The sequence below is a fragment of the Tubulanus polymorphus genome, chromosome 8, assembly GCF_964204645.1.
Source record: "Tubulanus polymorphus chromosome 8, tnTubPoly1.2, whole genome shotgun sequence".
In the NCBI taxonomy this organism is placed as follows: domain Eukaryota; kingdom Metazoa; phylum Nemertea; class Palaeonemertea; order Tubulaniformes; family Tubulanidae; genus Tubulanus; species Tubulanus polymorphus.
This window is the reverse complement of record NC_134032.1, coordinates 1,514,916-1,541,865: the sequence shown is the minus strand read 5'-3', so window position 1 is coordinate 1,541,865 and position 26,950 is coordinate 1,514,916. Positions and strand designations below refer to the sequence as shown.

The window sequence follows — 26,950 nt, the reverse complement described above, 5'->3', positions numbered from 1 at the left end:
TATAGTTTTATTGGTCTAATGGTTAGCACGCTTGCCTTCTGCGGACGAGACCCGGGTTCGATGCCCGGTGAGTGCGCGTAAATTCACTGTCACTTCTCTTAATCGAACTGTTACGGGTGCGAGTCCCAGCCGAATGTACCACGAGTTTCCGCAGGTCGTCTGCCCCAGAGAGAATACCCTCTAGCATATGATAAATACATACGTTTTTTTTTTTTCATTGAAAACATGAGAACTCGTGCATTGAAACATGAATTCAAATCGTTCGACCTAAATGCGACCAGCTGTTAAATCCTCACTTACCATAGTCTGTTCGCTAATCGAGTAAAAACTGTTTATATATATACCGAGCTGAACGATTGTAGCATTTTCTGAAATGATTAAAATTAGAAAAAAAGAATTGATACCGGATTCGAACCCAATTCATTGCACAGACAAGCAGTGATATATACAATCAGGAATAGAACAAATTAACAATTCGAATGGTACACCCGTAATGGTTTAAAGCATAATTTGAAATAAGACAAAATGATCGTGTTTTTCAACGTTGGATTTTAAAGGCCGATGACGCCCGGCGTGATAATTTCCGGTCTGTTGTAGGTCACGCAAGGATCCGACAGGTGTCGCCAGTAGTTACTCGGCCATCCCAGTCCAATTTGCTTTACATTTCAGTTAAAATACAACACATTTTTCTCAAATTGATTATCAATAAAAATTATATCTGTGAATGAAATAAAATAAATGTCCAGTTGATGGATCTGATTCTTCATGTGCATGTTTTAAATGTTTTGTAAGATGTTTTTAGCTGAGTGTTTTTATTTGTAAAGCGCTTTAAAGCCATTTTTAGATTAAGGCGCTATATAAATATTGTATAATGATAATAATAATAATAATAATGATAATACTAATAATAATAATAATAATAATAATAATAATAATAATAATAATAATAATAATAATGATAATAATAATAATGATAATGATAATAATAATAATAATAATAATAATAATAATAATAATAATAATAATAATAATAATAATAATAATAATAATAATAATAATAATAATAATAATAATAATAATAATAATAATCTGATCTTTGGTTAACGTACGGATTCGGGATTCCTGCCACGATGAATCGCTGATCTCATAAAGGCATATTCTCTGGTGCGGATCGAGGTGTTTTGGTGGAATGGTTACTGGAATAGTTGATGGCGGTGACGCGCGAACTGCACTCGCGGTAACGAGTGCCCTCTTTACGACGAGCGTTCATAGAATGTGATGGGTTTGTTAAATAGCTAGCGACGATGAATTGTTGAATGCACTTGTCGGTGATGGTCAGTTAGCGCTCGGCGAGTAAGTATTCGCACCAAATGATCGTCCGTTCTTTTCGCGTGTGTCAGGCATGATAAGTGCGCGACTCGTTAGTGACTGCGGACCTCTCAAAGAGCGATTGATAATCACCTACTTGTTAAACCAGCGATCAGAGGGTTCTACAACGCGTGTATTTAACGCAAATATTACCAATCCACGCCATGTCATCGCGTCAATGTTTAATCATCGCAGACGACGTTTCTCTGCGGGTAAACTGATCCCGCCGGCAAAGAATAAACGGCGAAAAGAAGCAGCCGGTTCTAACGGCGTCTTAACAGCGGCTAATTATCGGTAAATCATCGTTAGACCACGAGGGGGCAGCACCGGCGGCGAGGTTAGAAACAACGGGGATGAAGGACTATCAAAGATGGCCTTTGATAATCATAGGTCATCGAGTACGTACTATGGCCGTGGAACTACAGTCATGTGCTTTATGCCAGCCTTATTGGTTAGAAAACACAATAATTTATTTACACGGCAGACCCCTCGAAGTTCGCAAATCCACTGGTGCCGGTTCCACAGTTGTGAGTTAGAGTTAACTCTGAACTCAAGATCCAGTTCCAGAGTTGTGAGTTAGAGTTAACTCTGAACTCAGGATCCAGTTCCACAGTTGTGAGTTAGAGTTAACTCTGAACTCACGATCCAGTTCCACAGTTGTGAGTTAGAGTTAACTCTGAACTCAGGATCCAGTTCCACAGTTGTGAGTTAGAGCTAACTCTAGAGTTGAAATTAGTTAATTTTCAATGTTTCAACTCAGAGTTAAATCTTAACTCAGAGTCGTAGAACTGGACCCAGATTTTAGAGTTTTGCTGCTTTCCAGACAACCCGGTCGATATTCTCTAGATTTTATCATCATTCGTCGGAATTTACAAGATTCGGGCGTGGTTAAAACTTACCTCCGTGAGGAGACTGCTGCCTGTCATACCCTTGTAACATTTCATTGACGAAACTCGGGCTAAAAACAAAGAGAGTAAAATTGATTAACGATTCGTGTACAGCTGAAATTGAAACAACAGAAACGGAATCAATGATGAAATATCATCTGTAAATCAGCCTTTTGTTATTTTATATATATATATATATATATATATATATATATATATATATATATATATATATATATATATATATATATATATATATATATATATATATATATATATATATATATATATATATATATATATATATATATATATATATATATATATATATATATATATATATATATTAGTATTAGTATTAGCATTAATGTTAATCATTAGAGTGTTAATAACATTTTAGTTCTAGAGTTTTGGTAGAGAGTCGAATGGGCGATAAAATAATTCATTTTGAAATTAGTTTATTCCGACAACACAATCGAATCACTCATCGGGTTAACTATGTATGGGAGCGCATTGTTATAAGCCTACAGGAATAAACAACTATTTAGCATATAAATACTGTATTTATATGCTGATGGACTGTGGGTTCATATGCACTTCTGTGTATATTTCACTTTACCTGATGAGGCTGAAATGAATCGATCAAGTTGTTGGAATATATTAATCTCAAAATGCATAGTTTTATTGCTGTGATGTGATTTGGTTATGGCTGTATTCTAGTTATAGGTCGGTTGTTTCTCGTGATCTCGGCTGGAAATGAATAAATCCTCTTCGCTTTTCATGATATGATATTGAACACGGCCGCTGATGGAGGGCAACACTGGATTGGAATGTTAATTAATAAGTTATCGAAATCCCCGGGAAAAAAAAAACAAGTCCAAAATAGTTGAAATTATTGAATGTGGAAAAAATACAATTTCTATCAAAAATATGAAATTTCGTCATTTTCATTTTGGGGTCCATTTTGCCGCGCGTGGAATAAATATCATAGTTCATATTACTAAAACTTTAAATGTGCATGAACATATATATATTGAAAAGATGACGACAAATAAAGCAGGTTTTGTGCTTTGAAAGCTGCAAAGTGCCACAGGGTGTAAACGGTTTCTGTTCGTGTTTCGGACGCGAATGAAAAACCGAAAAAGTTTTTTTTTTTTTGTTTACTCAGAGACTTTGTAAAACATTCAAATCGCGAAGAAGAACCGATATTCGATTTATTTTTTCGAAAGCTTTTTTAGTCGTTACAACTGCGCTTAGTTCTTCTGCGTGATAGTGAGTTTGACTTCATCTTCATATTTGATGATATGAATCTATTCGAAATAGTGTGTTACCACCGTAAAAAACATCTTTCGAGTTTAATCATAAATTCTCGTTTGAATTATTGATGTTTTTCGGTCTCGATAACGAGCAAAGAAAACTGTTTCATTTTTTCATTCATACGACGTCGGAAATTATTCTCACGAGAAAATGTATACATCTAAACCAGAGAGTAAAATACGAGATGAAATATAGAAAATGTTGAAAGCACCAAGAGAAAGAGGTTTGAATGATTATGAAAACCATCCGAGTCGAATTCGCGTCTACCAAATCACGTGACCACAGCCTTGTGAAATATACATCGTTGAATGAGGATTGAAAAAAAACGTTCCGTTAAACTTTTTAACGAAAGCCTTAAACAACTTCTTAGAATTACCAACCCTCAGATATACAAACCTTCGAGCGTTTTAAACGTTTAAATTTGACAAAGTCTTAAACGTCAAAAGCCTTTTGAATTTACAGAGTTAAAAATTCAACAATTCTGAGCTTTATCGTGCAATAGCCTAAACTCGGAGACGGGGGCGGGGGCTTCATTCTTTATACTGTTTAAACAGCGTTAAGTACACCTACAGTCGGTTCAATGGAAATTTTTCATTTCTATCCATCTGACGGATGATGATGAAAACAAACAAATCGCTTTCGATTATTTTTTTCGCGATGAAAATTCGCCATCAGAAATCTAATTATCTAGTTATACTGATGATAACCATCATAATAATAAAAAAGAGATAATGCATAATATAGGATGATAATATCTGTGATAATAATAAAATGATGATAATTTTCGGATGGGGATGAAATATTCCGAGGAAAGCGGTAAACAATTCATGTATAAATACAATAAAAATACGTCTATAAAATAATGATTATAATAATAATGATAATAATGGATGTAAGATATATATTGAATACAGAACGGACGCTAAGACTATGTCACGTGTGGTATTTTTACAGATATATAGTTCTTACATGTCTGTCTTTGAAGGTTTGCCATCTTTTTCCGGGTCATCAGGATTCCTAAAGTGGAAAATAGCATACAGTGATATACCGAGGACCGCTAGAGGGCGCTAGCTTCGATTTGTCGCTGGATTAATGGTTGAAAAAAGATTTTCCGTTGCAAAATAGTTTTTTCCGAGACATTTCTGAACACTTTGGTTTCCTATAAACGAGTCACTGTTTATAATTCAATTGATGAAAAAGTGCCGTTTCAAAAAATGACTCGAATTGAGTCGTTGAAACGTGATTACTCGGGAATTTTATCTCGGGCACTGTACGGGTATCAATCAAGTATAGTGCCAGTAATCGGGACCATTCCTACAGTATCCAATTTGACAGTAGAGTTGAAATTAATTGATCTCCAATGTTTAAAAATCAAATTTGACCCCGATAACTGTGGACCTGGTCCGAAACATTGTACATCGGGGAAAATGTGTAACCGGAAGTGGATATGTTGTTACGATACAATCTAACAGTCCTCCTGGTGGCTATTGAACACACTAATGGTACGTGTTATCAGAACTCAGTTCAACAGAAACTGCGCAAATAGTTTATTTTTCAACCCTGTGCGATTCTGCACTAGTTTTATAATCTGGTATTAACTTGAAACCGGGACTAAGTCAATTTAATCAACTGGGGCAGGTTGCATAGTCATGGCTTAGACTTAAGACCAGTCTAAGACCAACTTAGTTATATAGCCAATCTAACAACTTAAGACCAGTCTTAAGATTTAAGACCCTTTTTGGACTTAAGTCACGACTGTGCAACTGGCCCCTGGGTTTTCTAGTCTGTATATAAAACCGGGCCTAAAATCAGTTAGGCCTAGTAATCGAGTTAGAGTCGAATAACAAACTTACAACTCTGCGGAACGAGTTCTGTAACAACAGGATTGTGGCACTTTGCCTAAAGTAGTACACAACAGCACAAGCAGCTTTTGGGAAAGTATTTTGATTCATCGAGTGCAACAAGTAGAGACATAGACCACTTAACAGTGACAGGTGATTAGATGAGTGATAGGGGATAGTTGACGGAGTGGAGGGTGGGATGGACTGCGGCTGTATTGGCCAACTCTTACACAGTTTTCGAAGGTGAAAGAGTTTGTCCCCGTACAATTCGATAAACATACCTCATTTAGATATGAACCCACTGTAAGGCATATCTTTTACTAGGCCTATGGTTTAACTAGCTGCATTTTGAATTCTGTGCGATAAAGTGTCATATTTCTAATGGCTTATACCGAATTAGGCAGCAGAAATGGTATTATTAACAAATAAAAATAGAGACGTTTTATTCGAAAAATCACGGGAAGGTCATCGGAACATATGGCGCATGGGTTCATGAGGTGAATGAACGGGCATATACAGTTCAATCGATGAAGTGCGCGTCTATCAATGGATTGCGCATTGAACCGATTTTTTTCGAGGTGAAGGTTTTACATAGGACGCATTCGTGCGGGAAACCTATCGTCATAGGGCGTCTGTGTAGCACGTGTTAACACTGACTGTGGCCGCCTGCACCAGATGATACCGAAACCTCTTAATTCGCTTCAAAACATGATACGCGTCTAACGCATTTTACCACTAACGCTGATGTTTTACAAAATATTCAAAATCATCGATCACTTTTAAACTTCAAAAGAGCACTTTTATCAAATATCTATCATTATCTCCTCACAGTTTTCCGAAATTCGTGAGTATAACAGTTTTTCTAAAAAGACAATGAGCAATTTTTCAATGAAGTTTAGGTAAAATAAATTATTTTCACTATTAATATCACAGTTCGTCGAATGAATCCTGGTAACACCCGCAGTTACCAAGCAGAGCGGCCCTGATCCACGTTCACCCTCTTTTTCTCGCTAGTTGTTGAATCCCGGCGACATTTTTCGCCCGTAAAGATTCCACTAACGGTTAAAACCAGTTGCGTATTTTTCTGACGCGTCTCTGCGGGACTCGGTTAATATTATTCCGGATTTCTAGCGAAGAAAAAAAACCCGAACCGTCTCCTTCGAAGGTTCGTGGCGAGAAACGAAGAATGTTTTGCTCGGTGGTTTATCCGCGGGGATAGAAGTCGAATATGTATGAGTTGAATACTAATAGACGAGCCGGAAGGTCGGTCGATTCGCGTTCGTGAATTCACGAGTACTCCGGAGACGTCGGAATTACTCGGGAGACGTCGGAATTACTCGTGAGTATTCGGAATTACTCGGTATATCCCGTGGACTGTTGTATCTAAGTCAATGTTAGAACGAACCGATAAAAGGAAAAAATCCCCGCGGAAAACTAGGGTGACCTATTTGACTTATTTCCATACGCCAACGAAATTACGAACGCTGATTGGTCGAGTGGATACATTGAAAGCCCGTACGTCATGGCTTCATTTGCATACGCATGCGTTAACCGGTATTTGGCTCGGAGGAAGTTTTAGGAATATTTCCGTAAAGAATTCCAATCTTGATTTTGATCTCATTGAGCCATAAATGGTTCAAGTTTATCGAATGTTTGAAAAGCAGTTTTTCAAAGATATTTTGTCATTCCATTTCAATTTCAATCGACAATTCTGCAACTGTTTTTTCGAACTTTTGCAACACTTGTAAAAATGTTCGACGTTTTGCGCCACGGTCCTTGAATATAGGAATTTCCTCGTTTCAACTAGTTCCAATAGATTCAACTGGACGAATATTTGAAAAAAAAATGGTCAAGTACTTTTTTCATATATTCTCTGACGCGCTTCCGGCGGTCATCTTAACAGGCGATGATATCATTAATTTACGGAAAGTTTTGACTCGTATAAAAAATTCATTAAAACGCCGAACAGAGCCGGGTGCAAAATATCGAACTATCGTTATTTGATATACACGAACGAGTCGCGACATGTTCGGCGGCAATAAATAATTTATCATCCACGAGGGAATTGTCGAAATTGATCGATATTGAGATCGAACCCTGAAATAGCGCGTCGTTCTTTGTGTACGTTTTCATAATTATTATTCGAAATATTTCACGATTTTCAATTTGCGCGCCTCATTTACATATTCAAACAATCGTAAATTGGCCGAGGTTTCGACATTGTTCGTTCGTGTGTAATTTATTGCCTATTTTTTGTTCGGTTCGTCGCGGCAAGTCGCAGTTCGCGTTTTATTGTAATTTTAATTCAATTAAATCACCATTCTCTCCCGCGCTATTCTCGCGCGCGTGGCGAGAACTCACGAGATCTCGCGGAAGTTGTGGTTGAATTTTGCGACGGTTATCTAATAATTACAACGACAATAATAATAATAATAATAATAATAATAATATCGTCGTTTTGAATTTCGAATAATAACGGTTCGTTTGTCTGGGTTTTCATATCGACCAATCGGCGTGCTGAATTCGTTTTGACGGTTACTTTTGAAAAACTGTTCAACGATCAATTGGCCAAATACAACATTAGGATTCATATAATTCTACAAACTGAAATGGTTTATAATCGAGAGTCGATATATTTCATGATATTGCGGCAACTCGAGACGTCGTTGCAGCAAATGATTTTCAGTCAGTTAACCCACCAGGTGGTGCTGTTGGTCAGATCAGGAGTTTTTACCGGATGGGATGAGGCAACACTGGTCAGGAGGTTGAGTATCAGGATACCCCACAGCTTTCTGATCGAGTAACCACGAGCACAACATTCAAACCGACCATAAACATGGCCGCCGCTGTTTCCGTTATAGAATATATAAACAGATGAAGATCATTTTTCCGATTCGATTCGAGCAGTAACCATTTTCACCCGTAGATTGACGTTGAAAGGCTGTTGCCTATAGTAAACTAACAAATCAATTGATTATATTCATACTCGTCTCATCTCATCTCGGGGATAGTTTATGTGAAATCATAGCTCAAATCTAGACCAGACTATAGCTCTTAATAAAAATGTATTCTGAAGCACTCCCGCAAACTTCACGCGCTCGTTATCAACAGCCGAGAGCCGCAGACGAGACCGGTTTAAATTGGCGTTATGTTTGTTACAGCTGTGAGATGTCGCTAAAGAGGTTTTACCAAACATTTTACCTGACTACGCTGTCAATTGGTAGTGCTGGTTCGGGAATTAAATTAGGCGAACGGAATGGAGGAAAAGTCAATTAGATTTATAGCCATGTTTATATATGTATATTGATATGATTGTCCAGCCAACACGTATTCCTGTAAGTTGTAAAATTGTTTACGTGATCTAAACTGCAGAGCGAAATACACTGAACTAAACTAAACTACATGATTATAATGACGACAGACCTTTGAAGTTTTTCAATCCCTAGGCCCGGTTTTATAGACTAGTATTACCTTTAACCTGGGGGCTAATTTATTTCATCTTCAATTGAGTTCATTCCCGGGCTATACAACCGGGCCCTGATGATATTCTGTGGTTATGTATATCAGGTCTTCAGAACTGGTCGGAAACAGAAAATATGACGCCAGACGTGCTTCCTTTAATTAGCGGTCAACCGCGATGAGTGGTTTACCTCATTTCCGCGGTTATTAGTTCAGATTCGACCGCTAGAGTATGAAACGTTGAAAATGAACTAGATTTAACTCGGAGTTAAACTTCCGAATACTGTGAAACCGGGTCCTAATTATCTTATGTTTTATGTACGGCATTAGTCTCCAGCACTGGTCGATAGACGAACTAAAGCCGCGATCACACGGAGCCGATTTGGCACGAATCTGCAGACTCGAGCCAAATTTGGCCCGTGACTAATTAGAGAGCGCGTTCACACGTAAACCATTCACTCGATACTAAACAATGCGAAGTGAATTACTTCCGGTCCGGAACCAGTTGCAATTCAAAGGCGATCACGTGATCACGGCTTATGACGCCGGGCGACTGTGAGCGAGGGAATCAGTGAATCACTTGTCCACTATTACTACCCATATCAACTCAAACAGGATTCCTAGATACACAAGTATCGCTTGTATGCGAGATGTGAGTCTAGTAGGATAACTGTTAATGTAATTGTCTCAGCGATTAATTAACCCGATTATTGAAATCCGCGTCTGGGTTTCATCCACACTTTATGCAGTCCAAAAGCTGCCACTCTCTTGCGCAATCGATCCCCTTAGCTACGAGAGGTTCCTTCGTGAGTGGATTCAGAATTCGAGAGATTTTAACGCCGCTGGGATTCGAGAATCCTAGTGAGTGGTGAATGGGTTCGGGTGAGGTTTGGGATAAGGAGAATCGAGAGGGTTCCGGGTTCAAATAGCGTAAAGCGCCAAACAATCGACTTCAAGATTTCACAAGCATCTCCATATTAGTATGGATTAGTAATATTAATTAGTTCATTAATTAATTAACCCTTATTATTAATTATCCATTACCCATTCGTCTCTTTATTCGTGTCTTTGTCTTTGTTGTCTTTCTTTTTCTTGTCGCGCTTCCTGGCGGACACGAGAAGAACTAAAGCGAGAAAGATGAATACTAGACGACAAAGCGCCTTGACCTCCATTGTGACGTCATATGTATTCCACTGATTCTAGCGTCATCAAGACACTAATCTGAAAAATAGGAAAATAAACAAACGTTGTGATTATTTGACAGTTTGAAATAGTGAAAATTATGTCATTTGGATATAAAGCAAAGCAATTCTGGAAGTATAGATATGATGATTTCAGATACGATAAGGGTGTGATGACGTCATAGGTGGATTACGGAGGCAACCATCTTGTTTTCCGGAATTAGGTAGATATAACTTTGGTAATTTTATAGGGATTCATTGAAGCAGCCATCTTTATGGAAGTTTCTACACTTTACCACTACAAATTTGGCGATGCCATATCGGAGATTAACGGATTAACGGATTAACGGATATAACAGTCTTAATGGAAACATCTACTTCACCGAAAGATACTGGTGACGTCACCATGAGGGCTTTTATAGGAGCGGCCATCTCTTCTGGATGCGTCAGTGCAAAAGAGTCGATGTTTCAGATTGATGGCGACAGATGTAAATTAATAAGATTATCATAGTAACATATTTATCACATCTGTCTCTCGTCTCGTCTCCTCTGACCACAGTGTAACATATTCTACATTTATCAATTAGTATCCATAATTAAACAACAGTCGTTGAATTAATTGTACTTATTTAAACCTTCAATAGTCAAGTCAAATCAAACCCATCCAACTGTGGAACTGGGGTGGAACTGGACCTAGAGTCAAATTAAACCCACACAACTGTGGAACTGGACCTAGAGTCAAATTAAACCCATACAACTGTGGAACTGGGGTGGACCTGGACCTAGAGTCAGATTGAACTCACACATCTGTGGAACTAGATCAAGGGTATAATCACACCTGGACCCAAACAAATTAAACCTACAAGACAGTGGAACCGGCTACAAAGTGAAATTAGGTCATACACAGCTAGGTCCCGAGTCAAATGAAACCCTGTACAGCCCAACGCACACGGTACCGAAAAAACGTTTTTCCCTCGTGAAAAAATGTTTTTTGTTATGCCGTGTGCAAAAAAAAACGCCGAACATAAAAACGTTTTTCACGAGCAAAAAATGTTTTCTGAAAAACGTGTTTTCTGTTTCGGCGAAACAAATGTTTTGCCGTGTGCGTTGGGCTTACAACTGTGCGCAGAGTAGAAATCGCGCACAACCGCGGACCAAGAACTAATCTATTGTAAACCACACGCGACTCGCTACCGATAGGCTCGATGTGGTTCGACACGCTGATGATGAGATGAAAGAGAGATTCGCACGAACGGCTCAACTAGTCAGCGATTTCCGGCGCTGCCGCAGCGAAACAAATATTTGCTCAACTCGTGTTTTATTTCCGGCGTTTTAATGAAACGATCAAGATTTAGTCAACAGAAAATGTTACTCGTCCTGTACAAAAGAAAACTGCATCCTCGGAGATAAGTCGATCAGCGAAGGAACACAGATAGCTTCGACGTCATCATTTTATGCGAATAATAACGATTCAAAACCGGTCTTAAGATTTGAAGGAACACGGATAGCTTTAATAAGATTAAAAACCCACTATCTACAGATTAAAAGAATCTTAAAACCAAGAATTTATTTATTCGAACAATCTGAAATGTATGAAATACGCGACGTTTCGATCTCACCCCAGAGATCATCGTCAGGTGTGATAGTGTTATGCGGCCCGAAGAAGGAACCGAAATATCGTGGGAGAGCGTATCCTTCCTCAGCTCCGCACAACGACACAAATTGAATTTGACCCGAGACCAAAAATAAATAAACGACTAAGATGTATATACTTCGAATTCTAAATACTCAAAACTATTTATTATATCAGTTTCGTCTTCCCTATGTATCGACACCTTTTACAATTTCTGTTTCTAGTTCTTACGGTGGTCCTTCCCCTCTTGGTTTCCCAGGTGCTCTCCGACTAGTTCAGCTATGTCTCTTATTTTTATACTATCGAAAATTTGGTTTCCAAGGAACTATTCTCGTGACCAACGCCACCGCATTTGGGGAGGGCCGACGACTAACCTCGGGACCTGATTCGGCCACCAGGCCCCCAAGAATTAATGTTCTTAGCAACCTGGTTAAGAAACAAGCCCGGAGCTGTCTCGGTTTCCAAACACGTAGACGTTGACACTTGACTAATCCCTTAGGATTATTACTATTGTCTTGAAAACTAACTCCAAAATATTTCTTATTAATCCGAGACATAAACTGAACTAGTAACAAAGGCAAACAACATTAAATGACCCCAAAGCCAAAACTTGCCCGTTTATGAATTCCTCGTAAACAATAACAAATATACATTGAAAAACCCATTAGTAAAACATGCCCGTCCTGGATTTCCTAGTGAATAGAGTTGTATGCATTATGAACATACAACTGCTATTGATCTATGCATGTTTTATAAATATAAAAATTGGCTATCATAACAATAGCTTTGACGTCATCATTTTATGCCAATAATAACAATTTGAAACCAGCCTTAAGATTTGAAGACATAAATCACGACTGGGCCAAATGGGCTAACAACCTAAAACCTTTCGATTCATTGGCCATGAATATAGCAAGAGCATTTTAGAAGGCGTGAATATCAATGTCGTATCTGATTGAGGCGATGTGGGATCTCAGGATTTCTGAACGCCTACCTCCGTGTAAACCGGGCCCTACACGCATTACAGCGTGCCCGTGGAAATCGGGTGGCATCCCCACTGAAGATAACCAGTGCCCTTTTACGGGGGCCAGGGATGGAACTATAGAGAGCCAATGAAAGTAGTTAGTCGTAATGCTGTAATTATGAGTCATTATTTGCAGCAGATGCACGAAATTTTTGCCCTTTATTGAGTTCAACTAACGGATAACCGGGTTCATACGGATAGCCGGGTTCATACGGATTGCTATTGGGCGCAAGCAAATTATCAAATCAATCTTGTTACAGCTGTCGATGATACAGCTTTTTAGGACGCGCATTTTAAGACGATAATGCTATTCTAGCTCTGTGTTTTACTAACCTCCAGGGCCCAGTTCCACAGTTGTGAGATAGAGTTAACTCTGAGTTAAAGTTAGTTCATTTTCAATGAGTTAACTCAGAGTTAAATCTTAACTCGGAACTGCGGAACTGGACCCTGAAGCCATACGTTCAATCCATCTCAAAACCGTGAGTTTTAGTGATAACTTTATCTATATATCACTCGTGAGTCAAATTCAAACTGTACAACTTGCCAAAAGTCAGATGGATTCTAAGATACATACCGCTAACTGTCTGGGTGTCTGGTGGAAATTTCAGAGAGTATAAACCGTTATTGAATCGTCTATTTATCCCTGGTTCTAGATTCCGAATCGAAATACCATCAAAACCCCGCAAACAATAATTATTTATCTTAACGGTAGCTCTCAGCGGTGAATGTATATTCACAAACAGCCAGCCTACCACGCACCTTGTTTACCAATTATAATTCAATAACGTGCGCGTTTACTAAACCTAAGACTATACTGGATATTCATATGAAGACATTCGGGGAATTAGAATGAATACAGTCAATGCAAATATCCACACAGAATGCTGGTCAAACCCACCGAGCTAAAATACGATTGAAAATGAAGTTTAGTGGCCGCAAAAAGAGCTCAGCTAACACTGAGCTCAAAGCGTGATTGCGTGATATGCAAATTGCGTGACGTTTTTCGAACAGGTGCGCGATATGCAAATAACCTGACCGTAAAAAAGCACCAGTTATCATTCCGTCCTTCAAAGCTCGGAGTAATCATTCAAAACGATCTCAGCTCAAACTAAGGTTATGGGTTCAGCGCACGATTTGGGATTTGTAAGCCTAGTAGAGATTACTGATACGATTGTTGGCATTAGCGATTGTCACCAGGGATAAGGCGTAATATCGCATTGTTTGATGCAGGGATGACAATCACTCTTATTTCGAGTGACGGGACACCTCTCATCTGTCCTTGTATCCTGTATCCTGATATAAACCTGAGATCAATCAGTTTAAGTTCATTCTAATTATTTTCACATCTCATTAAAGACAATAATTAATCACGCTGATGATTTTCCGGTAATTGCCCGTATTAATTACTACGCAAATAATTAAACATCCGTCACACGTTGATTAGAAGTAATTAGTGATAGAAACAAAAACACAATTTCTACCTCCGTCGTCGCGCTCTTGATAATCTGTGACCTATTACTCATTGATGATAGCTTACTTCTCAGTCTTACTGATAAGGGTTACGCTTGGGAGATGTTGTGACGTCATATGGGGGATTCTAAGAAGACAATTACATCTTCTTGGAATCTAATTCATCAATGTTTGATATGTGTTTTTTAAAAACAAGGCCGAAATCGAGAGGTGAAATTTCATTCGATTTGATAATTCGTGACGTCATAGGGGTGTGACAACACCGACCGAGGAAGCCATTTTTACAAAACGTGATCTAATTCTACAAAGCGAAATGTTGCTGTACAAACAGCTGAATGGTTAAGAGTCTTAGAGAACAAATTCGTCGATTGAACAAAACCGGAAATACGACGCCTAGAAACAAACAGATTTCTCTTGTTGCCAAACAACGGTCGTGGAGTAGTTCGTGTATTATGTCACGTGTCAGTGTGTGCCGATCAATCAATTATTGAACACGCGCGCGCGCGCAGTAACGATATGAGCAGACGATCTGATACCGGCAGACGATCTGATACCGGTGAAAATAATAAACGATGATATAACGTGGTTTTTGCGATAACAACGCGAAACAGTCCGCGACATACATATGTACACAAACCAGCAATAATAAACCCATCTGAAACATCAATAATAGTTATCATTGTATTTGTGATAATTTAGATGTATTTTGTCTGCTATCTTCGCCCTGGATCGTGCGCTGCGTGACTCGACAATAATTATACAGGCTGCTGCTGCTGCTGCTGCTGCTGCTACTGCTGCATTCATGTAGTTTATCGTGGTCAAACTATTTCACAACTTTCCCATTAACATTGATACATAAACATGATGAAAAATCAACATCCAAACATAAAGCGTCTGGATCCAGTTCCACAGTTATGGTTTCAAATCGACCCTAATGTCTATTTGACTTGAAAGGATATCACGTGACTGTGACTTAGTTCGGTCGGTTTTGATGGTATATACCCAATATAGGTCTTTTAAGGACCAGAATTCACTGGCGGTTGAACTGAAACATCAAGTTTTTCAAATCAACAAAAATGATGGTATATAGGTATGAAAACACATTGTTAAACATTCAAATCATGGAGTCACTTTTCTCTGTTTAACCCCTTTCAATAAAGACTCAGTGGATATCCTTCAATACAGTATAAAATCGATTGAAAATCAATGTTTTTGTTCAACTGCCAGTCTATTCTAAAACCTGTTTCAGGTATGTATCACCAAAACTGACTGAGCTAGGCCGCGTGTTCTGAAGTCAAGTTGAAATAGACATTAGACTCTCGGCCCGTTGGTTCCACACTCCGAATTTCTAAAGATGGATCGACTGTTTCGGCTCCGAAGTTCACCAACATTGGAACTTGGTCATTTCTTATAGCAATACCGAAGAAGCAATATCGTGAAGAGGCGTCGGACGAAGAGACCAGTACCGCAGCATAGTAAGAGTTGTACAGATGTAAATAAATAATGAAATCATTTTCCAGTAGTTTGATGTCGATAGTTAATTGACCGCCGCCGTATTGGTATATATACACATGAACACGAGATCACCCTGCGGCTATCGGTCACCACAAACCATTCCTTTACATCGCCTGCTAATACGAGTCGAGTTCTTATATCGGAAAAATTCTCTAAGATCAAAGCGCGAACTGAATATTATCGATAATTTATATATACTTGTGTCGAAATTTACAGAGTTTCACGGTATTGTTTTGAAGGGTGCCTGTTAATCACTTACAGACAGCAGTCGATGATAGGGATCCGTGAACCACTGAGAAATGGACCGTTAAGGTTTGGCTAAAGTCTTGAGTCCATGGTCTAGTTAGACATTGTTACCCATTGAGGTAAGCAGTCAGGATAGACTCAGTCTCCCATCGACAAAGAGAAGTAGATGGAGTTCCCAGGCCTCGACGGTTCATCAGTCCTCAGTTTGTTTCTTAGAATTTATATGGGCGAGCAAAAAAAAAATAAACCGGGTGAGGAAATATTGCGAGTAGATATTCTGGTGGAGAGATCCAACGATTTCCATTGCTCTGAAGGTCGAGCTGATTGTATACACTACTGATCAATGGCTGCATCACATCACAGCAGACCAGCAGACGGATACTCGTGCAGACGACAATCCGATAACATAAATGGACATTTGACGCAACAGTCTGTCAAACATGCGGTGATCATTAAGTCATATTTTGTATTCCAAGTGACGCGTACCACTACACTGCAGTGTACTGTATGTCTGAACACGCTGAAGTAGAAATAAGTTCTTAACAACTATATATAAATATATATATATATATATATATACATGCTCTGTGGTCGAGCTGGATCATGCGACTTGCGCCATAAAACTTGACCAGCAACTTCTATCGCGCGATATTCTATAGACGACGCTACAGCTGCAACATCATTTCACAGTTGTGCCGCATATAGAACAACCTGTAAATTAAGGGACTAGTTCTGGCCTATAGGTCAGGGCCCGGTTTCACAGACTCAGTATCAAAGCTATCCCTAGGGGTAAATCCTCAATTTGGGTGACAACCAGCGTAGTAACAACGAGAAACCATTGTTATAACTGACGAATTTCAAAATATTCTCAGGGACTATTTTTCTTCCACGAAACCCAGCCCTGGTGATTAGCATGCTCGCTCTACACGCGCAAGACTGGGGTTCGACACCCGATGAGTGCGCATAACATCTCTGTGACTTATCGTACAGAACAACCATTTTTCAGTGTGGTACATTTTGATCTTGAAATCGGGATGATGTCCCTGTTTTTGATTGATGGCGTCACCTAAAACACCCACCACGACACGTCCGGGAAGTACAAAATAAAAGTCGAATTCAGATATATTTTCATCGAATCGGTTCGTAGCCAATCAGTAACCGATCGCTGAACCTACACGTCTCCCGACAAGTGACCCCTGTATCTATGGAATTTAGCCTGCCAGCAGAATGACCCACGGTATCTAATGACCATAGTTAAGCATATTATCGCCAGTAGCTATTGACCCAGTTAACGACGATCACACGAATCATTCCAATCATACAAATATAATCATTAATGTATGAATCCACTTGTATCTCGTATTTGTGCAGCTAAACAGCCGCTTGAACTTTAATGATTATACCACAGATTCCACCGAATCCACAGATTCCACCTACTCCACCACGCTGATGACAATCTATCAATCTTTCTATAAGTGGGATGCTGAATATAGTGTTTTGTAGTGTCGCGCCACGTCAACGCGACCTCAGTGACTATTATCAAATTCTTCAATAAATATTAACGACTCTGTTTCCTATTGACCTTGATAATTATAGAATGGACGCTCATGGTCCATCGTTTGCAAATTGATTCCGAGATCAGAGGTTCTTTCTAATTAGCTCGGTTACTGGGGGGTCAGTCGCTGAAAGGTTGTTCGACTTTGCCCGTGGTACCGGGGTCAGTAGCTGAAAGGTTGTATGATATTAATGGGGGTACGGCTGCACTAATGGAGTTGTTTGCTGAAATGTGGGGGTCACGTAGCCCCAAATTCCAATGTTATATTAATATAGTGTAATGTACATACAGTCCCGGGGGTCAATAGTCAGCGTTTTTGCGGAAACAACGCATCGATATTTTCATTTTTAACTGATAAAAATGCAAATAACAGCAAAGTTATATCGGGTGAAGAGGTGAGAAGTGTCTGTCGATGAAGAGGGCAATATTTGACACTGCGGATAAAATATTCATAGATGGACGCGAGAGAGAGAGAGCGTGCCGGGATCGCCGTGAACTCAGTAACTCACTTCACACGGTACAATATCCTCTACACTGTAAACCAGTTGTGCGTAAAACAAATTTGATGCTGAAATAATTGAAGAGTTGTCATTTTCGACTCAAGATTCAGAACCGATGTCAAATAATTGAAGAGTTGTCATTTTCGACTCAAGATTCAGAACTGATGTCACAATGGTCGTATTCCATATAATATATAATCATCTATAATAGGGATTTACAATTTGATTCCATTGATAATCATTTACTAGACAATATCGTATTGTATTGATAAGTATGAGATCGATATGTACTTAAATCATGATCGATAAGCCATCGTATTCGCAGTAGTTAGCGCTATAGTCAACTCTCATCAGTTCTTTCGAATGGAATAAACGGGTGCAATCAATATTCCAAATATTTAACATAATTTGTATAAATTAAAATCAGTCGATTATGCAAAATATATCATTCATCATCATACGTAGATGTAGAAGACTGAATTGTCGACAAGTAAACATCTAATCACCGACTAACTTTAGGGGGGTTTCTATTCCAGGCCCAGGGGATGTCTATTCCAGTTTTGCGGCTAAGATTTCCAATTCTTCACAGAAATTTGCCATCAAACCACGACAAATATCTGTATTTCCAACCGAACGATTCGGTGAAAATGCTTTTATTGTATTTTTTCGTTCAGGGCTGTAGAACATATCTAAACACCCAGGTCCAGTTCCACAGTTGTGAGTCGAAATGAACTAACTTTGAACTAACTGACATGAACTAACATTGAAAATGAACTAATTTTAACTCACGAGTTAACTCTAACACACAACTGTGGAACTGGATCCCGAGTTCAGAGTTAGCTCTAACTCACAACCGTGGAACTGGATCCTGAGTTCAGAGTTAACTCTAACTCACAACTGTGGAACTGGATCCCGAGTTCAGAGTTAACTCTAACTCACAACTGTGGAACTGGATCCCGAGTTCAGAGTTAACTCTAACTCACAACTGTGGAACTGGATCCCGAGTTGAGAGTTAACTCTAACTCACAACAACTGTGAAACTGGATCCTAGACTTTTTAGCTAAATTTACAACAAAACAAATTGCACAGTACAGTGAGTTGTTCATATAGAAAATATATAATATAAAAAAACCGATGTGACACGACGAGCAGAACACACTGTAATTGGCTGAGCGAGTTTTTCCAAGCGCCTGATTTTTGCATCCTGAACTTGAGTTTTCGCAGACCCGGCTCGAAAGTCGCGGTGAATATCAGACATACAACGCGCGTGTATATAAACGAATTGAACCTGATATATTTCACGTATAAATCATATCAGCTCGACGAGGGCGTATACGGAGGGCGGAGGGAGAGAGGGCGCGAGAGGGGAGCGAGGGAGGCAGGGCGCTGCAGATGTTTTGAACGTGTCTCGCGATTGAAATCGAACCGTTTATAGGAATCCTCTATAAACGATATGCGCGCATTATACATCACGTTTCATGCATTGAACCGATGCGACGCTTTTCGACGCCGTAAAAACCGTTCCACACATAAACTACAATAACGCCTTATTCGAAATGTTGTCTGCGAGTGCATGCGCACTACGTCATCAATATTTGCACATTCCATTCAAGATAGTAATTACAATTTCGTATATTTATTTTGTATTTCACGAAATTTCACGATTTTTTAATCCTCTATTTAATGAATTTCCACGTCTTTTTAATAATGAACTTCAACGGCGATTAAGTGAGGCAATTCGATATAGTAATCGATGTGTAAATCTACATGATCTGAATGTGTTGACAGCGGTTTGCGATGCCAAGCACCACATTGAGCGTTAAGTTATTCGTTGTTTAGAATATTAAGCGATTTGTATATTTTATTTTCGATTGTTTAATAAGTCCCTTCTTAACAACAAAGTCTGCATTTTCAACGAGTCCAAATATCGCTGAAACTTGGGCCTTCAAGTGTTACGAGGAAGGTAACGATGTATCACATCGTTTTTATTCAGCCGCATTCTAGAACTAAGCCTGCTGCCTAGAACGGTTGGTTTCAATTTACTACATAATCATAATCGAAGAAAACACAAAGAAAAACTTAAGAGAAGATCTTGTTTTTATATGCGCCGCTTTTCAAAATTTTCAAAATGGCCCAGCATTGAGTCGAAACGTCACTACCCTCTCGTAGTTTCTTCATGGCCTACCCACAAACAGTCGATCAGTTAAATCTAAAAACGTTGACTAATTATTCCCGAATTGTGAATTGTGTTGGCGCTCGACATGGGTCGGGTCAAACGTTGATAAAACCAAACTTTTTGCTGTCCATGGTTTAATGAATACTCAGCTTTTTAACGCGCGCTCGCCTTATAGAATTATTCAGATTTTTCTAAATATTATCAATTTATACATGAAATTCTTGCTTTAATGGGAAAATTTGATTTTTTATCGTGAAATAAATTGATAAACAGCAAGATCACATTTTGAAGATAATATATATATATCTTGATGATAGAACGCGCGCAAAATAGAAGAATGAAAATGATAAAATAGAGAAAAGGGTTTCCAGTTATCGGCAAAAAACTCAGGACGAGACAAAGTTGATTTACAGTACCAGGGCAAAAGACCCGCAGACGTAGTTAGTTCGTAACCGGGGAATATAGGTCCCATTGGACGGTCAGGTTTGACAGAACCCGATCGCAAATGATATTGTTTTTTTTTTCAAAAATTAGACCTCGGTGATTGTACCGCAGTAGGATATCTCGATTTAAAAACATATAATATATAATTATAGTCTCTACTTACGTGTGACTAATTTTCATAGTTTCCCAGACGACAAAAATAAAATCCTAAAATTTCCTCGATCGCGAATGAAGTTAATTTCGAAGAGAAGAAATAAACGCGATAATCCCGGCAACGTTAAAACGACTAGTTTTAGTCGAACGAAACTGTTTTTAATTCTGAGCTGTTGAACTGTGGTATAGTACTTAGCGCGCTGGCCTCTACTGACGATGACTGACTGATTGGGGCCCATTAATTTTCATTTGGAGGCAGCAACGACAACACATGCTCCGCGTAATAATCGACAGAACATATTAATATATACGCGTATATATAGATATATATATTTATATATATATATATAGATAATAATATCTGCGTGTAAAACAAAAGGCAGATGCGTTTATCGTTACGCCGGTGACCTCGCCTGCCGCAGTCGGTGTTCAGCCGACCGAATTACCGCCACCATCACCACCACCCCGTCACTGTCGATTCCGATACGAAGATAGTCCCGATACGAAAAAAAAAGGTAACCGAATATTTTTGAAGCGATCGCGATTTGTAAAGTTTGATTGAATGGAGCAATCACGCGCGGCGCACGTGTTGGAGAGTCCGGTATAATCCGACAGTCTGCGGACAGCTGAAGAGAGTGATCACGAGGTGATCGCGCCGAAGAGAGTGATCCCGAGGTGATCGCGCTGAGGTTACTCGTACGACTGCTGCTGGTGTCGACAGCTAGAAGACGCACCAGTAACGCGACGCACACACGCGCGCGCGCACTGTCAGAGTTCCCGGAGAGTGAAGACTCTAAGTCGCCGCGACAACGCGGTAGAATGTACCATTGGTAAAGATGGGGTGGATCTCAATTAACAGAGGCTTTCAGGGCCGTAGTCAGCTCAAACATACGACGTTTATGAAGCTGGAACTGTCACAAGTGCAAGCGGTGTTTTAGTCGGAGGTCCAGGGAGTGCTCCATCCCGGGGTCCAAGGAGTGCTCCATCCCGGGTCCAGGAAGCGTTCCATCCCGGGGTCCAGGGAGTACTCCATCCCGGGGGTCCAGGGAGTGCTCCAGTCCGGGTTCTAGGGAGTGCTCCATCCCGGGGGTCTAGGGAGTGCTCCATCCCGGGTTCTAGGGAGTTCTCCATCCCGGGGGTCCAGGGAGTGCTCCATCCCAGGTTCTAGGGAGTTTTCCATCCCGGGGTTCAGGGAGTGCTCCATCCCGGGTTCTAGGGAGTTCTCCATCCCAACTTCTAGGGAGTGCTCCATCCCGAGTTCTAGGGAGTGTTCCATCCCGGGGTCCAGGGAGTGCTCCATCTCGGGGTCCAGGGAGTGCACAAAAATGAAGTTCCGCATTCCTGAGTTAATGTTAACTCTATAAGTTAAAATCAGTTCATTTCCAGGATCCAGTTCAACAGTTCTGAGTTCAGATTTGACTCTGGGTTAAAACATTGAAAATGAATTGATTTCAACTGTAGAACCGGGGATCGTAACAGTCGAGCTCCGGACACACTCGATTCCGACTGATATCGAGTAATTTTTCAATTATTTCTTTCTTTTTTATCGATGTTTTCCCAAAATATGAAAATCGTTAGACGAGAAAAACTTGAGAATAAGAAATAGATTCGGTATTTTGATATGTATTTATTCGTAGAGCGCGGGGCCGCGTAGAGCGTGTGATGTATGAAACTGGTGACACAAAGTGTTCATTCACACAGCTCGAAATGCATTAGAAATAACGACACAATTCATAATGTCTACGGAGAGAAAATATAATCCATTAACCTCCTTCGTCAACTTCAACTCATACTTAATAATAAATAAACGCTTTTTAACGCGGAAAATGAAAGAGAGGGGAGATGAGAGAGAGAGAGGGGAGGAGAGAGTCGCTGCTGTCTTCCCCGCGGGGTCGTCGTAATGATAGATAGATAGATTGAGGAGTCTAGCAAACTGCTGCGAATATCGTAAAACCGATACGATATTCGTTCATTAACTGCGCCATCTTAACACCGAATAGTTCCGAATACTATGTATGAACGCGCGAAAAGGGTATTCGCTTAATCGGAGCAAAATTATGATTAGTTACTAATGACGACCGCCTCCAATTCGACGATTCAGAAAAATGATGACTAAGGACGACGATTCAGTAAAATTATGATTAGTTGCAAATGGCCGCCGCCGCCGCATCCTCGATATCTTCAACGATTCAGTAAAATTATGATTAGTTGCAAATGGCCGCCGCCGCCGCATCCTCGATATCTTCAACAATTCAGTAAAATTATGATGAGTTAGTAATGACCAACTTCTCATTTTTTTAGGTGTTACTAGTTTATTTGACGTACATGTTTCCGCAACCATAGTAGCCTAACTCACACTATAGTAGCGGAAACTTGTGCGGATGTTTTCCGGTGACATTTCTTCCGGTGACATTTTTACCGTAAACCGCTCGTGCGTCAAATAAACTAGTTACACCTATATATCACTATTCGTCTTGGTGTATTTATTCTAAACCCGGTTAACACCTGATCTACGAATCTGTTCATTAACTTCATGAAATTGCTATTAAGATGATGTACTGGTAAATAAAGGACAGCGATGAATCTATATAGAAGCCAGGGAATAGGAAACCATCGCAAAACGACCCCTCATCGCTGATGACTTCAGGACGGATGAGTTAGCGCGCTGTGCCGAGTGAACGACGGATGAGTTAGCGCGCGGTGCCGAGTGAACGACGGATGAGTTAGCGCGCGGTGCCGAGTGAACGACGGATGAGTTAGCGCGTGGTGCCGAGTGAACGACGGATGAGTTAGCGCGCGGTGCCGAGTGAACGACGGATGAGTTAGCGCGCGGTGACGAGTGAACGACGGATGAGTTAGCGCGCGGTGCCGAGTGAACGACGGATGAGTTAGCGCGCGGTGCCGAGTGAACGACGGATGAGTCAGCGCGCGGTGCCGAGTGAACGACGGATGAGTTAGCGCGCGGTGCCGAGTGAACGACGGATGAGTTAGCGCGCGGTGCCTAGTGAACAACGGATGAGTTAGCGCGTGGTGCGGAGTGAACGACGGATGAGTTAGCGCGCGGTGCCGAGTGAACGGCGGATGAGTTAGCGCGCGGTGCCGCTCGTCAAGTTAAAAAGCCTCTCAGATATATAGCTACTAATCGTGTGTTGAGTTAAAGATTTCTTTTCACCGGGTAAAAAATATACGTCCCGCGTTATGAATAAATTACAGTAATCATCTATTGTAAATGTTGCAGCTGTTTGTGAGCGAGTGTTCGCTCTGAGCGCGGGGCAGACAAGTAGGCTACTGTGGCAGTCGAGTGTTTAATTCTATATCATTTAGCTAGTAATAGAAAAATCATTTTGACGAGATTTAATTGATTTCTGTTTTGTTTGTGAAATTTCACGCAAAGGGCTTTGTTCTATCTACACGCGGTGCTCTCTATACGGGGCTCGCGGACATCTGTTGCCGCCGGGTTTTGTTTTACCACACAAAAAAACGGATCGAAGCGATCGTAAAGCCAGCCCGCGTGCCGCGCTGCTGCGGTAATCTAGTATTATTACTCCTCTGGTAAGCGAGGAACAGTAACGGGGTGCGTTCTAAAGGCAAATCTAACTAGAAACCACCGGCTTTTGTACCGTGGTATTGTAACAACAGCCGTATGGCAACTGAGACACGTACCATGGTGTTTAACGGTATGACCCCCCCCCCCTCCCCTCCCCCCGTAGCGCGGAATCAGTAACTGTAGCATCACTAACTGATCACTACCATGGTCGTCTAGGAGTAACCTTGCAGTAAGTTACCCCAGTAGTCATGGTGTAACCCTTGAGCAACCACCCCAGCACTATGATAAGTAAGGCACCACAGAAAGTTCAATCCAATGAAACTATCTTTTAGCCGATAAGAACTCTTTATCACGGGAAAGAACTTAGAATTGTTAACGTAAATTGTGATATAGATTGTTCAATAATATGGTATCAAACCAATAAGCTTAGTTTTAGTGTAATTCCCGTGACGTCATAAGGGGATGGCTGTAGCGGCCATTCATCACGTGTTGCAAAACGTTATGTGAGCAACACTGCGACCACTCCCCTCCACCCCTCACTGCGTTTCCTCGTTCACGCTATCCGCGCGCGAGTTGCTGGGATCGAACGAACTTCACTGTTAGATTCCTCAGTCACAACAAGACATCGAAAAAACAGCGTTTCGAAATACAATCGATCAAATATCGGCCGCGCTCGGTGACGACATGTTTGTTTAGTATGACGACCAAAAATTCGAGAGTGAAGCGAAATAGATTACCCGATCAGGTTCGCGACACAGACAGCAGGCTTTCTAATAAATTGAAACGCCGTACTGCGGAAATTCGGCTGCTGTCTGAGGCTGCGAGTCGCTTCACGAATACCAGATCATCCGTATCGTTATTAAACTTTAACCTTATATAAGCCCGGTATTCCAATCACAGGAGCTTCGGGTATAGTTTGAGAAATCGTGAAACCATGGGGAAATACCCTGTACATTGCGCGCTAGCTCAGATTTCCGGTAAAATCCGACCCCGAGTTGGTGCCAAATCACGGGTTTCGAATAGAATCTGTTCTTGTTCAAGGTTTAAATTCCTGGTGAAATTCGAGCCGGATTTGTAGTCAAATAATGAGTTTGAAAAATATGGTAGACTCTGTTTCTTATTGCAGTGAGATTAAGACTAGTAAATTTATACCTCCAGTTAGTTTCAAATATTGATTAGAATTTCAGAAATGCGGTTGGCTGTGTCTGTCTCCGACTGCGTCAGAGACGGGTAAAATTCTACCCCGAGTTGGTGTCAAGTACTGAGTAAGAGTTTGTGAAATACAGTAGACTCTGTCTCTTACTGCGGTAAAGTTGAGACCGGTAAAATTCTACCCCGAGTTGGTGTCAAATACTGAGTAAGAGTTTGTGAAATACAGTAGATTCTGTCTCTTACTGCGGTAAAGTTGAGACCGGTAAAATTCTACCCCGAGTTGGTGTCAAACACTGATTAAGAGTTTCAGAAATAAAATGTCGACTCTGTCTCGTTCAGCGGTGAAGCTACGATTGGTAAACTTGTAGCCAGTTGGAGTTGGTGCCAAATACCGAGTAAGAGTCTGTGATCGTCTCCTAATGCGGTAAAGGGATAAGGAAGGGTTTTTTCTACTATCGAAAACCAGTTTTGATGTTATTCAACGTGAAGTGCTCTTAAATACAGAATGAATTCAAATCGACAGTAACGAGTCTCCGCCAGTAAAATGTCGTCTGTCGTTCTCTCAACAGACGACCGAATATCAAAATTCATCAAAATGAACCTTATTCAATTTTCAAATACGAAAATTGAATTACATTACAATTGCAAATGGCGCACGTTTCAGCGTGGATGCGGCGGCTTTGGCGTTTTCGATACGGGTACGATTTTCAAAAGCCGCAAGCAGCCAGAAGTGGCGATTCGAGTCGCCTGGGATTCCCAGGAGATTCGCGTTGAAACCATTCATCACTCTTTTGAAAATAACACGATTTCGCTTCATTCGTTTTTTTTTTCAAACGATGATGATAAATTGTGTCGTTTGTGCATGATTGTTCATTGTTCACGCGCGCGCAGAGTCTAAACGGCTATAAACATTAAACATCGGGATATAGTGTCAACTCGCTATAAACAACCGTTTTATCAACTATGGCCGTGGTGGACCCGCACCGAATTTGGCCCATTAGAGCCCGGGCCTAACATATACACTGGTGCCCAACACGACCCGAACAATCGCTGTCAAAGCACGGTACGTTTCGGGTACGGTACGATACCCGTACCAATACCCGTACCCTTACCAATACCCGGACCTGTACCAATACCCGTACCCTTACCAATACCCGTACCCTTACCAATACCCAGTTCCGACCGGACCCGTACCAATACCCGTACCCTTACCAATACCCGGACCTGTACCAATACCCAGTGCAACCCGGACCCGTACCAATACCAGAACTCGTACCAATATCCGGACCTGTACCCGTACCTAGTTCAACCCGGACCAAATCAGTCCGGCGTGATAGCGGCTAATGGTCAACCCGGACCAAATCAGTCCGGCGTGATAGCGGCTAATGATCAACCCGGACCAAATCAGTCCGGCGTGATAGCGGCTAATGATCAACCCGGACCAAATAAGTCCGGCGTGATAGCGGCTAATGATCAACCCGG

The 26,950-nt window shown here is 40.6% G+C and overlaps 1 protein-coding gene across 8 annotated transcripts in view; it reads right to left on the bottom strand.

Annotated features, from left to right (window-relative positions):
- LOC141909629 (glycine receptor subunit alpha-2-like) overlaps positions 1–26,950 on the bottom strand; it is a 141,892-nt gene that overhangs the window by 23,905 nt on the left and 91,037 nt on the right. For 5 of the 8 annotated variants that reach the window (XM_074800144.1, XM_074800149.1, XM_074800150.1 and 2 more), the window contains exons 3-6: positions 9,917–10,093; positions 4,542–4,589; positions 2,268–2,326; positions 301–368 (exon numbers count right to left, since the gene is read on the bottom strand). In XM_074800144.1, the coding sequence (XP_074656245.1) occupies positions 301–368; positions 2,268–2,326; positions 4,542–4,589; positions 9,917–10,044 (303 nt within the window). In that variant the 5' untranslated portion in view covers positions 10,045–10,093. Of the gene's footprint in view, positions 1–300; positions 369–2,267; positions 2,327–4,541; positions 4,590–9,916; positions 10,094–20,779; positions 21,042–26,950 lie in introns of those variants that run through there. The other 3 variants (XM_074800145.1, XM_074800146.1, XM_074800148.1) reach the window with 3 other exon arrangements.